The sequence below is a fragment of the Osmerus mordax genome, chromosome 3 (genome assembly GCF_038355195.1).
Source record: "Osmerus mordax isolate fOsmMor3 chromosome 3, fOsmMor3.pri, whole genome shotgun sequence".
NCBI lineage: Eukaryota > Metazoa > Chordata > Actinopteri > Osmeriformes > Osmeridae > Osmerus > Osmerus mordax.
This window is the reverse complement of record NC_090052.1, coordinates 7,570,062-7,583,492: the sequence shown is the minus strand read 5'-3', so window position 1 is coordinate 7,583,492 and position 13,431 is coordinate 7,570,062. Positions and strand designations below refer to the sequence as shown.

General features: G+C 38.6%; 1 protein-coding gene across 3 annotated transcripts in view; it reads right to left on the bottom strand.

The window, feature by feature from the left end:
• taok2a (TAO kinase 2a) overlaps window positions 1–13,431 on the bottom strand; it is an 85,777-nt gene that overhangs the window by 55,052 nt on the left and 17,294 nt on the right. For all 3 annotated transcript variants that reach the window (XM_067230720.1, XM_067230729.1, XM_067230743.1), the window contains exons 2-7: window positions 9,417–9,554; window positions 9,121–9,192; window positions 8,681–8,782; window positions 936–981; window positions 747–843; window positions 124–237 (exon numbers count right to left, since the gene is read on the bottom strand). In XM_067230720.1, the coding sequence (XP_067086821.1) occupies window positions 124–237; window positions 747–843; window positions 936–981; window positions 8,681–8,782; window positions 9,121–9,192; window positions 9,417–9,545 (560 nt within the window). In that variant the 5' untranslated portion in view covers window positions 9,546–9,554. The remainder of the gene's footprint in view (window positions 1–123; window positions 238–746; window positions 844–935; window positions 982–8,680; window positions 8,783–9,120; window positions 9,193–9,416; window positions 9,555–13,431) is intronic.

Sequence of the window (13,431 nt, the reverse complement as noted above, 5' to 3'; positions counted from 1 at the left end):
CAGCCATCGAATAGTCAACAGGTAAGGATACTAGCAGAATAAAGATAAATAGGATATTTAGACATTAACACTTAAAGTCAAGGTTATTTGCAAGGGGCTTTCAATTAAATACTTGTGTCTAACCAGTAAGGGGTCCCCACAAACGAGTTGGCAGGTGCAACAATGGATGCAGAGCCAAAGTCACCCAGCTTCACCTGACCAGGTTCTGTCAAGAGGATGTTCCCTGCTTTTACATCCCTGACAGAGAAAAAGGTACACCCATGTCAAAATTCAACAGAAGAAAATACCAAGGCAAGGCAAAAAAGGGTTGTTTAAAGACAGACGTTGTGGTGAGTAAAAGTAAAGAAAAAAAGAATTCCAAGAGGGCTGGGAGCTTGGCTTGATGTGCCAATTGATTTGATACAGCTCCTCTACAGTCTCCATATGTCTTCCTTAATGTTTCTGGGGCCAAACAAAAACCTCATACATAAATATAAATAAAAAACTACAGAAGACACTTTTCAGAGATACATACAAAACAAACCTGGCCACATGTTTTGTTAAAATGGTGACTACAGTATGGCACAAAATTAGGTAACTCTTTGTTTACAGTGTACACACAGCTGGAGTGGTAACAAAGTCCTCAATGTACATAGTACGAATCTACAAATATTGCCATTTGATTGAGAGGTTTTGATAGAAATTGTTCTTCAAGTCAAGTGCGTGTGAGAACAAAACACGCGTCTACTCAAGATGTTGTTGCTTACCTGTGGATCATATTGTGGGAATGAAGATATGCCAAACCCAACAATGCACCATGGGTAATAGCAGCTATTTCTACTTCCTGGAGTGGCTTCTTGTGAACTTCAAAGGAAAGATTTTTTTTTTTTTTACAAATAAGATATAAGGGGAGGGGGAGACAAAATTTCAACATAGTTTTTAAATGTTATCCAGACCTTCTAGGAGATCCGAGGCTGAGCCTAGGCAGTACTCCATCACCAGCTGAGAAAGAAACAAATAGGTGTGATGGTTTATAATCAACCAGAGGACCACTAACTTTCTTTTTTAAATTTGCCACAGATAAATCATTATCAAACCATTTAGATTATAAAAATGAGTCTCAACTGGTAACTAGATTATGATTATAATCAGTGTTTCCCATTCATTGGCTAGACTGGAGCGGCCCTCCATGGTCTAAATTGTCCAGCCATAGTTTCATAAAGTACAATTCTCATTACATAAAATATCTCTAACGTTGTGTTTTGCACCATTGCTTTATCAAAGCATTTCTCACTCCCATTCAGTCACCCCCTCTGTCCGCCGCTGTTAGTGTGCACACTCTTCACTTACACGGGAGCACTGGAACGTTCCTGGCTGCCTGCGTCCAATACATTTTTTCGCTGAAACATCTTATGACTGCTAACAAAAGTTAGTCAGTCTCCTCACTTACATCTAGCTAACTAGTGTTCGCTAATTATAAATGTTAACGTCGTAATTACAAGCGGATCTGACAGCGTAAATTTTCTGCATTTTAGGATTAAGTTGGCTCTTCATGTAACCATAGGCTATGAATGAAGTTGAAGTAGCTAACGCTACGTAGCACGCTTAATGCTTCCATGAGATCATGAGCATACTACGTAGGCTATTTTAAAGAGAATAAAATCCAGCAGTGCCACCAGTTGAGTAATAAACAGCCACAGAAGTAGCTAACTAGTTTGGCTAGGATAGTTTGATGGCAGGCAGTTTGCACAGGACAGCAGGTGAGTTTGACAGAAGGTTGTAGAGTAGTTTCAGAACTTGGTGTATGTGGGAAATAATAATTTTTTTAATGCCATCTAGGTGCAGTGCACTAAAGGTGGAATCCTGAATAGCATTATGACTGAGGTCACCGAGATGTGTGCCAAATCTTTAACCCATTTCATTTATATGTCAAACATAATCTAACTAAAAGAAGAGTAATAGTGTGCTCAAAATTATTCATAGATCTCAATTTTGCTCTCAAAGTGCACCAGATTTTTGGATTCAACTTTAAAATGCACCAAATCACCAAAAGCGCGTCCCCGGACCCCCTTAGAGGGGCCGGGGTTCACATTTCAAATTAAATTTATTTCTATAGCCCTTTGTACAAGCAATGTCACAAATGGCTTCACATAGAACTGCCCCTCAGCCAACCTCAACCCTCAAGGAAGACAGGGAAAAACTCCCAGAAAAACTCACTAAAGGAGAAAAAAAATTGAAGAAACCTTCACCCCACCATAGTCTCATAAAATCCTGTGGGAAACTGTAATAATTAGTGGTGGGCCGTCATCTGCGTTAACGCGCTGCGACTCTTATCGGCGATAAAAAAATATCGCGGTTAATCTATTCTCAAAGTTGGGTTGGGAGCTGGGTCTATACTACGCAAGCTATGATGACTTTCACCTTGATATTTTAGCGCGGATGTATACCTAGCCGAATTGCACTGTAGGGGGCGAGAACGAGTCTTCGAACCTGTGTGTATGCCTTGTGTATGAAATTATCACATCAAACGTGACGTGCTAACATGGATGCAGCTATGAAGCCGCCTGGTTTGCTTCAGGGAAAATGTATTTTTAAGAAGCTTCCCAATGGAAACCTCGACAAGACTAAGGTTGTTTGTCTGATGTTGCGCAGGGGAAGAGTCGTCGTCAAACTACGATGTTTGAGTGCAACCGAGGCAAGCCCGTCAGCACAGCTCTATCAGCCAAGCTAACTAATCTAATAAACAGTTAATAAACACAAGTACATCTTATTGAACATTATTTATTTTCATCACCAATTATCATAGTACAACAGCTTTCTCAAGCAGTTTGTGATGCATTTTGGAAACAGGAGATGAGCTCCTGGTCTAATGTGCCACCTGGCTTGAGAAACCTGTTCTCAAAGACTTACTTTTAGTCATTATTTGGGTAGCACACATATTCTGAATACCTTCGGCGGAATTCAAATGAGCCATTTTAATCTAGATTAATCTAGATTAACGCCAAGATTACAGTAAAATTTATCTAGATAAAAAAAAAATCTATGCCCACCATAGTAATAATATTAATAAATATAGTTTTTAGGCCTTTCAATAAAATCCAGTATGGCGGCCGCATCAATTCAGTTGACATGAAAAGTTAAAAGATATCACGTCACAAAGGATTTACTTTATCAGGGCAACCACTAACAGTTATTAGCTAGAACGCATTGTTGTTTCGTGCGGTGTCCCCCCCAGTGGCCACATGAAACTATATATTTTGGACATCCTCAGAAAAGGGTTACCAAGTTTGGTGTCGATTTCTCAAAGAGAAAAACACAAAATGTTTCAGCTCAGCACAGTTAACACCAAGACCTAATTTGGAGCCAGGAAAAACCCTGGTGTAAGCCTTTTTTTCCACAGGTGGGAAAGTTTGCCACGTGATCGCCATCATCAACTCCAAGAGTTAAATTATATGTAGACAACTTACAAAATAAATCTGTTATATTCATCTTCTCTCTTCAGCCCTTTACATTTTGAGCACTAGTTAGCTCCATGTCACGTGACAACGAAGCGCAGTGAAAGGAAGGGAGTAATTGACAGCTAATATTTACCCATGTAAAATCTGCATTAAGGTTAAGAATGCAGGGTTTTTCCTGCATAGAGAAACATTTTGGCGCTCGCCAAGCCGTTTTCCCGAGCGGCAATGACAAATCCCGAGTGCCAAAGGCAAAACAAAAGTCTGCAAAAAAAAAAAAAGCTGTGTTCATCACGCATGCAATGCATGTCAGCAAATATGTTCTCAATAGTATGTTTCAAGTAGGCTACAGCCGAACCCTCGTTCTGTTTTGATCAATAGTAATCGATTTGATAGGCGTGTCTTCTTGTCTGATCAATACGCAACTATGAGGTGCGCGAATGGACAGAGTGGCCACTAAACTGTCGTTCCGCTGCAAGGGCCAGCCCGACGTGCACTTATACACCTGTACAAATGCAAATGAAATTTCCACTCAAAATGCTGACAAAAGTTTGATTTACGATTTACAACGCAGCTTCCATTGGTATTCTTAACCTGGAATGATAATATACAGTGCAGTGTTTCCTCTATGGCTAAGTTTCTACCGCCACGGTATCAGAAATCAGGCTGTACAAAATTTTAGGCCGTCTATCAGCAGTGATTGTTAGAGTGCATGTCGGAGAATTGCACGGACACGCGCTTCACACCGCAGTTGAGATTGCGTGTGTGCGTCCTTGAGAACCATAAGTCGTATAACTTATGTTGTCAGTTCATTTAAGCCTGTTATTGTATAAGTCTATAGTTCTTGCAAATTTAAATCAAGTTAACTGGTGATTTTCGTTGTTAGTATTCTTCCCCTGCTAGCTAAATTGCACATGTCTGTTGATTCGATAGCGATTGCTGCCCTTGCTCAGGTTTGTATTTTAGGTGCAATATTATGCTGAAGTAGTTTTAATTAATAAAAAGTGGGATTATTGTTATTATTTGCTACAGAATGCTTAGCCTATCAAGATCAAATGAAGCAGGCAGTGTACATGCTTCAGAGTGGCCTACCTTAATCGATAGACTAGGCTACTGACCATTTACAATAAGTTGTTACGTCAATTATTAATTGGCAGCATTTATGCCATTCAAAACATACTTTGAGTGTAAGGTGTCTTTAAGTAGCTTAACTTTATTGCTTTAGGGGAAATAGGACGAAAATATGTGCAGTATTACATTAGCTATTACATTAACTTGTTCTGAAATACAGGTTTAGTTTCGGCGGGGGGGGGATGTAAAACACCTGGGAATAAATACATAGATTTTTTTTATGGAGCACCGAAGACCAATTTTGACCCAGGAAAACCCCTGAGAATGTAAAGAATAAGTTTATGTTTTAGTTAAGGTTATGTAACATTGGATGGACCGGTCACTGTATCAGCTCAAAGCAGGTACATACTCTGCATTGATTAGCAAGCATTTTGTAGAGAAATGAAGACAGGTCACACCACAACAATTATTTACACTAATGCTGCCAAGTACAGTATATTGAGATGGCATAGAATACATTCTGGTCAAATGTGATTGGTCGCAATTGATAAAGCCTTGATAAAGGGAGAAAAATCTAATATTAATAAATGTACTAATTTGTACCTTCTATTTGTTGAGTATCCTAAACAAGTCAAAATGTAATAAGAAATTAGCCTCTGTGCGGTACTTTTATAGAAACTATTTATTCATTGAATTTACAGACAATGTGCTATGTTGTGATATGTATTGTACTGGGGGGTCAGATGGCTGAGCGGTTTGGGAATCGGGCTATTAATCAGAAGGTTGCCGGTTCAATAACGTTGTGTCCTTGGGCAAGGCACTTCACCCTACTTGCCTAGGGGGGAATTTCCCTGTACTAACTGTAAGTCGCTCTGGAAAGGAGCGTCTTCTAAATGTAAATGTATTGTTATTGGGATATGAAAGGACCTATGAGATTTGTCATATCGCACAACCCCGGGTCAGTCAATGTATGTGGATTGCTTTTGCCTGCTCTTGAAAGTTATGGATTGGCTTCAAAACAATGAAAGTGGACGTTTCTCATGCAATCAATAGGGATTTAGCAAATCCAGAGTAAATAACTGATCAGGGGTCTGCTCCAATAAGCGAGTTTACTAAATAAGCCAGGCTAATGTCAGTCTGACTCATTTCCAGTTGATTCTGTTCCATAAAGCCAGTATAATGTAGTTCAAACTCAAGTTACTATGGCAACTTATGCAGCGAAAATTACCTGGTCCGGGGCAGCCTAACTGTCAGGCTTAGCCCGTGTTATTGCTTAACCAAACGTTCCTGTAACAATGACCCAACGGGAATTTGATGGTCCACCACAGACTTTCCTAGCGTGATGCCACATTTAACTTTTTACCAATATCAGTCAAATATTTACATTTATAGAAGATCAACTTCAATAAATAAAACATTTACCGTATTTTCCGGACTTTCCTGCGACTTATAGTCAGGTTAGTCATACTTATGTATCAAAATATATATAATTTAACATGTTTTTAAACGTTAATTCATACTGACTGACATAAACCAACGAGTTCAACGGATTCAGTGATGTGGAATGAGATTGGGAGCTTAGTGAATTAGTTTACCGGTAACTTGTTTGTTGGACTCGCTAGCTTGTTATGTTAATTCAGCCTCTTCAGCCTCCCAGGTATGTTCTTTATGCTATTGTGTAGCTGAATAACTGTTAATGTGTTACGTTAACATACCGGACACCTATTCAGCGTGTGTTTCTGTGTGCTATTGTGTAGTTGAATAACTTGCCTTTCCAGATTAAATGTCTGTTCTTGATCTTGGATTTTGTGAAATACATTTCTAAATAAATGCGATTTATAGTCCAGTGCGACTTATAGTCCAGTGCGACTTATAGTCCGAAAAATACGGTAGGCTAATGCATTAAACACTAATGGACAATGATTTCAGAATGATACAAACTATAGCCTACGTTTTACTTATATGGTAGGTTGTGAAATCAACGTTTAGGCTGAAACTACATAAAATATGTATTGATCTACATTAGCCCAACAGAATGATCATAATTACATAAATCATGTACAACTGCAAAAACAAACCAAAATCCATGCCTCTATCCTCCACTTCGCCAATACAAAATCCATGTTAAAAAGTTATTATTGGTTAATTGTAGGCTATTTATTTAAAACAATGTCAAAAATTTCAACGTAGATGTGTTTAGTGGGCCTATGGTTTTGTAATAAATGAAGTAAATATCTATAAAAAAGGACATCAACGTACGTATCGTTCATGTCAATGGTGTGTCATTTTATTTAGATGAGGTGGTGGATGAGGGAACTGTCATAGTACGCAGCTTTAAGAGAACAACCTTTCGGGGAGAAGGCACATGGACATTGCGCTTTGCCATGGTGGATTGATATGATCCATGTTCTACCTCTCAGGCTGCTTACGAATATGGTGCACCTGCAATTATCTTGAGTACTTGAATTTGACTCAAATTAGCCAAGATTGTGTGAACTAGAATTGGCCTTTATGGAAGCCTTTTAGCTCCAACTGACTTGTTTTGTTAATTCAAGTCAGGTTTGGGACTTTAATCCCATCTTTTTTTGAGCGGCCTTTATGGAACAGGACCCAGGTCACTATAGAGATACTTACTGGAAACCTCAGTGGCAGTTGTGTAATGATTTGATGTTGGTTTTCTACATCAGAACTTGATGACAAGCATTTTGTATTAATTAGAATACAGCTTTTACTGAATTATGGCAAACAAAAAAGCAGACTGGAGGGTTTGATACTTTTAAAACAAGTATAGTTTTGGTATGGCCATCAGAACGAGACACTGATAGGAAAGCACAACAATTAAGTAGCCTAGTGTTCTTTTGTACTTGGCTAATGCATGAACACTGTCAATAAGATGCTTGCATTTGCCTTACAGTAGTTGATCATTTAATCAGTGCAGTATGTCTGGCTGAATAATGACTGTACTGAGCCCAAATCGCAATCAACCTCCTCCCTCGATCTATCCTAGTCACTCATCATGTCATTGACTTAGTAAATCCTTCTCAAAAGACTGCTACAAATGCTGTATATTGCAGATGTACAACATAGATCTGTCTTACAAGTGGTACTAGCTGTCGCTTACCATCACTTCACATGGTTTGAAATTAGGACAATTTTGTTTGCATATGCTCCCGAAATTGTGTCTGTGCGACCTAAAAATATATTTGAGAGTATTTGTGCAAATAATCGTTACAGTGCGACCTGTTTTAATTTCTTATAAAGCGCTCATTAATTAGCCTACTACACAGTACGTGCCTGTGTAAATAAAAATAAAATGCATCTATAATATTGTTGATTTTATAACATATACGTGTTGTATTATAGTTAATCTATTATTCCTTCATTTCCCCAGCAATAACTATTAAGCGTATATCAGAAAAATCACTCAAACAAGTTTGTCCTGTCTACCAAGAAGGCTATCGAGGCTATTACTGATTGAGTTTGACAATATCCACCCATTAGGATATTAGATCCCACCCACTGCAATTGATGGCTGGAAGTTCACAGACATAATTATTTAACAGTGCACAGAACCAACAGTCATGAAATGTGTCATGAAATAATTAAAATGTGACACTAAATGAATAGATTTGACAAATAATTAAATGCTGAAATAAATACATACTGATATAAATGAATACATATTAAAATAAGTAATTAATTACTGAAATATTTAAATACTAAATCTAATCAATATATACTGAAAATTAAATACAGAAATAAATAATTAAATAAGGACAAAATTGTGTCTTACAATTAATTATTTATGGTAAAATTTCACTAGAATTATTTTCATGACATTATTTAATTGATTCTTCCTCCACAATTTCCACATTTCACAACTTTTTACTATCCAGTTCTAGGGGCTGCCATAGACTGCAATGGGAGAAGATGATGCGTACTACTACTAATAAATAATAATAATATAAGTGAGAAACACAATAGGTGGCTTCGCTGCTTGGCCATCAATAATAAGAAAAGGTAGAAACACAATAGGAGCCTTCGCAGCTTTGCTGCTTGGCCCCTAATAATAAAAACTAGAACCACAGTAGGTTGCCTATGCAGCTTCGTCCCCAATATAAAGCGTAAACATTCCAGCAGAAACATGTATCACACTTGTAATGTATCACACTGACCCATGCTGTGTGCTCTCTAAGGTAGCATCCTCTGTACTCAATGGTGTTGGGGTGGCGAAGCTTCTGGAGAAACTTCACTTCTTTGATGATGTCCTGCCATTTCTGTGGGGATCAAACTCATGGACTTCATAATACGATAGCATTTTAATTTGTGCAACCATTTTCTTTCAGATCAGCACGGCAAAGCAGCAATGGCATCAGCTAGCTTTACGTTACACTTAACTATTATCAGACAAAATAAAATAATAGCACCCCCCAAAAAAACTGGAAACCTAGAGGAAACACTGGTTACACATACTTAAACTGCTTGTTAACAACAATCATTTGTAGTGTGGCATAATGTAGTGTTCACCGGAAATGACCAGAACACCCCCCGCAGCAGACAGACATTTTTGTTAAGTCTCTCTTGGCTCTGTGCATGTATGGATGTATTCACTTACCTCATTGGACTGCTTGCCATTGTAGGACATCTTTTTGATGGCGACCACCTCATTGTTACGCACATCTCTGGCCTGTTGGACACCATGTAGAGGTTCAGTGACACATATACATGAACAGTAGGACTACGTCCGCACAAGCCCAGAAGTCCTTTCGGAAAGGTCCTCTTCCGTTGATAATTATCTTCTCCATACTTCCCTCCGTCAGATCCACCGAATTATAGCTACTTCAAGTGTACCTCACTTCTCACCCATCATATTAAACAGGCACAAAAAGGATGCACAGAAACGGTCCTTACAAAGTACACAGCCCCAAAACTGCCATGGCCGATCTCACGGAGGTCTGCAAACAGCTTTTCTGGGTCATCTCGATAAAACAGGTCTGCCACCTCCGAGTCCTTGACATTGCCCCGAGCACTCGCTGGCATGGCCAGGGCCTGGCAGAAGGAGAAGAAGGTTTTATGGACTTAATGGAGAAAAGAAATACCATCATAATTTAATTGACCTATCGCTAAGGCACTCCCTAATATATAAATGGTCAAATCATACCATAACTACCGTAACCATTACTAAGAGCAGAGACCTCGGACAAGCCATATCGTCAGGCGCAGGAGATAAGTTAAAATCTTTATAAAAGTAAAACAATTAGTAATACAGGATGGTGAAACACTGTGCGTGGGGTAGGGCTGGGCGATATGGGTAAAAAAATATCGATAGATTTATATTTCCATTCAATAACAATAATTAAGACGATAGATCACAGATCTGTAGTAGTAGCAATATAAGTCTCTTCAAACTCACACTTTCTGCATTTTCCAACGAGTGATTTTGCTTCAAGTGGTAAAAAAGGTTTGTCGTATTACCAGACTTGGTAGCCACCTGTTTGTTTAGTACACAATTTGCACCGAACATTGCTTTACTCTGTCGGATTTCAAAAAGCCAAACCACTTCCAAATAACTGAAGAAGACAAAGCCTTTTTATCAATAATTTCTTCATTGGAAGTTGCTTCCTCGCCATGGCTATCGCTGTCACTGTTTTCGGCAATAAGACTAATTTTCCGCGGTTAACATTAGCTACTCCGCTTGAGATGCTCAGTATATTTTTGTGAGGGTTCCATTTCTCCGCATCACAGACATTAAATGGACTGCTGTTCCTAATTATTCTCTATCGACATTATCAATATTATTGAAAATGAATTAATGTTACGATATCTTTATTGAGGGAAGTCATTACTTCGATAAATCGATTTAAAAAAATATTGCCCAGCCCTATCGTGGGGTACCTGTAATACAGACACCAGATACCCTGAAAATTTGGATGGAGGAGTCCTTTTTGTTCCTTTTCCAAAGCCGAAAACTAAACTATATCAATATAAGGATGAAAATGGAAAAGGCTCTTTGGTCGAGGTCTATGCCACTGCTGTGGCTGACTTGTATAGGAAACATCTTCAAGTTGGCCACGCAAAATGTCCAAACTGTAGGCTACATGTCATGAGCCCAATGTTGTGGGAATGGTAACCTGGTGCTCTATAGTTTCAGCAGCAATGAGACAGGGCAAACATTACTGTTTGAAACAACAACTTTCTCTACAACTTTCTCTCTTTCTCTACTTCTACTAGTTAGGTAGGTAGCTGTTACGTTAAAATCGCTACAATTGATTATCTTCATATATATGACATATCGGATGTGATCCTATCCTAGTTCAACCAAGTCAATTCTAGCTAGCAGCTAGTTAGCTACTCAGTCGGCTAGTTCAAGGATGGCGTTTAGACATCTTATCAATTCGAAACAATGTTTTGGGAGATTTAATGTTACAATGTAGCAGAATGATTTATCCTGCAGTGCATGAACAACACTGGTCTTTGATGGTATTGTCATCAGTAACATTGATGCTGAGCTTGTGGGGTTCCTCATTTTTCCATTGCGAGCGATAGACATTGGCCTTTTTAAAATAATTTTACACCATGAACATAATGCTCCTTGGCATACTGTAAACCTTTCTGCCTGCTTCTTAAGGATATATATTTGTTATCTTTAAAACAGGTCTACTACTTGCTGTGGCAATTCAGAAATTTGTATTTCTGCCATTACAGTGTCAGTGAATGCTTGTCAGACATAGCAACATTAACTAAGAGGGGCGGGACTTAGCGATAGGTCATTTCACTGGTATGGCCCAAAAGTAAAGTATCCTGTGTGCAATACAAAGCGATTCGTGCAGTGGCTGAGACAATTTTGTTTAAAGATGCTGTAAAGTGGAATTGAAAATGAGTTTTAAGTTCATCACACCACAGAAGAATGTGTTGTTAACTTCCCATCCAAATTCGAATGAAAAAAAAGACAAGTATGTTAAATTAGGCTTTGAAATCGTGAGAAAATCAGCAGTCTTCTCTGCTTGAGACCAGGGGGGCGTGTCGCCCGAAGGAGCTGTAGCTCCGCCCCCTCGAATTTATTGAATTTAGCAACAGCAGCAACACTAGCTAAATCAATTGCAGATATCAGAACAGACCTACCTGCAGTCTCTGAGTGTTTTGTGTTAATTACTTTGTCTTTGCATCATACCAGCTGAGTAACAGAATGCAACCATCTGTGATCTGACGTAGATAGGTCGCTGTGACGTAGATAGGTTGGGTTGTTGCCCAGGCTGTACAAAACCTGAGCAAAGTTTTCACGCTTTGCACATGCTTTCAGGAACTTTCACATGTATGCAATGTACTGAGTAGCAAATCATGGAATTTGCTTTACAGCATCTTTAAATGAGTAGCTGACCACGCCAAGTGTGGTTACAACACCCACAAGTTACTTGTTTCATGCAGTACAAAGCACTTAATACATGGCCTGACCACTGACAATTACATGCCCTGAATGTAGTGAGAAGGGGAAAAAAACTTTTAAATATTGATATTTGATTTTTAATGTTGGAATAGAATGTCTTGAATTGTCTTTGGGAAAATGTTATTGTCTATTATTTGTGTTATTGTCTTGTTTGTGTATCAAAGATGGTTGTTACTAGCTACCAACTTGTTAGCCAATACTTAAGTCAGATTCATTAGGATTCCTCCGTCAGGAGGAAACCTATTGTAATTGTTGGTATTATAAGGGTTCCTCCGGTTGTTCCATGGAAGTCAATGGCAGCCCCTAGACCAGTTATGTAAAAAGTTGTGAAATTTGGCATTGTTGAAACTGCAGAGCATTAGTGACTACCATACCAAACATGAACCACGTGAGACAATAGGTGGTGCTACAGGCCACGCCCCAATATGTCCATTTTCAAAGTGATACCATTAGCAGGCCATATGTTCCAAAATTCTGAAACTTAGTAGATATGCATTACTGCTCATGAGGAACAAAAAAGCCTCAAGAACCTATAATGGCCGCCATATTGGATTTTTCTGTACAATAAAGATTTGTCCAAAATGACAAAATTCTTCCCCTCAGGAACCGTAGCTCCGATTGACTTGAAATACGAAACTGATGTGTAAGACATACGTCTTTGTATAGGGTGATAAGCTATGAGTAATATATTACAAAATTGCCAAATTATTAATATAAAGGTGAATTTGCACCTGTGGCACATATTTCATGTGTCCATAAATAAGTGCCACATTGACCTAGGGACTTGATCTGTTCCACACACGAGGAAGACACTACAGCATGTTACCATGTGCAAAGGCAACTTAATATCTAAAAAAAATTTTTAAATTAAATGAAATCTAATTTATCGCTAACGCTAAAATAATGCTTTACACATCCAACGGTCAAAAACTGATACTGATTCAATCAAAAGTTCATATGAAACTTGTGTGAAAGAAATTTTGGGCCTATGTACAATGAATGTGTTTTAGGAGAAGTTTACAGTTGGTTAAGAAGCTTGATACAATGAATGTTGATTCAACTCCATTTGGTAGAGATGCCATTTGCAGTTTTATGACACCTAACTAGGAGACGTGAAGTCTAAGAGACAGGAAGTCTGGATGACCTGAGAGAGTTCTTGTCACCTGGGGGGAAGAGAAAGTTGGTCTGAAGACAATGTGGATTCAACTGTATTGTTCTAAGGATTTAACCAATGACAGAAGAGATTTGGTATAGCTGCATGTCTGTAGGATGGACCAATGACTTTTGAGAACTGTCGTATCTATAAAATGGTCTGTTGAAGAATGTTCTGGGGGGTTCAGGGCCATCAGCTGGGTAGTGCTGGTGGGCTGGATTATCCCAGTCCTATTCTAGAATGCTAGATGGAGCTGTATGGAATTTTCTTTGTGTTATTGTCTTATGTTTGTGTGTCGATGATGTTATGTTGATAACGTTATTATGTTT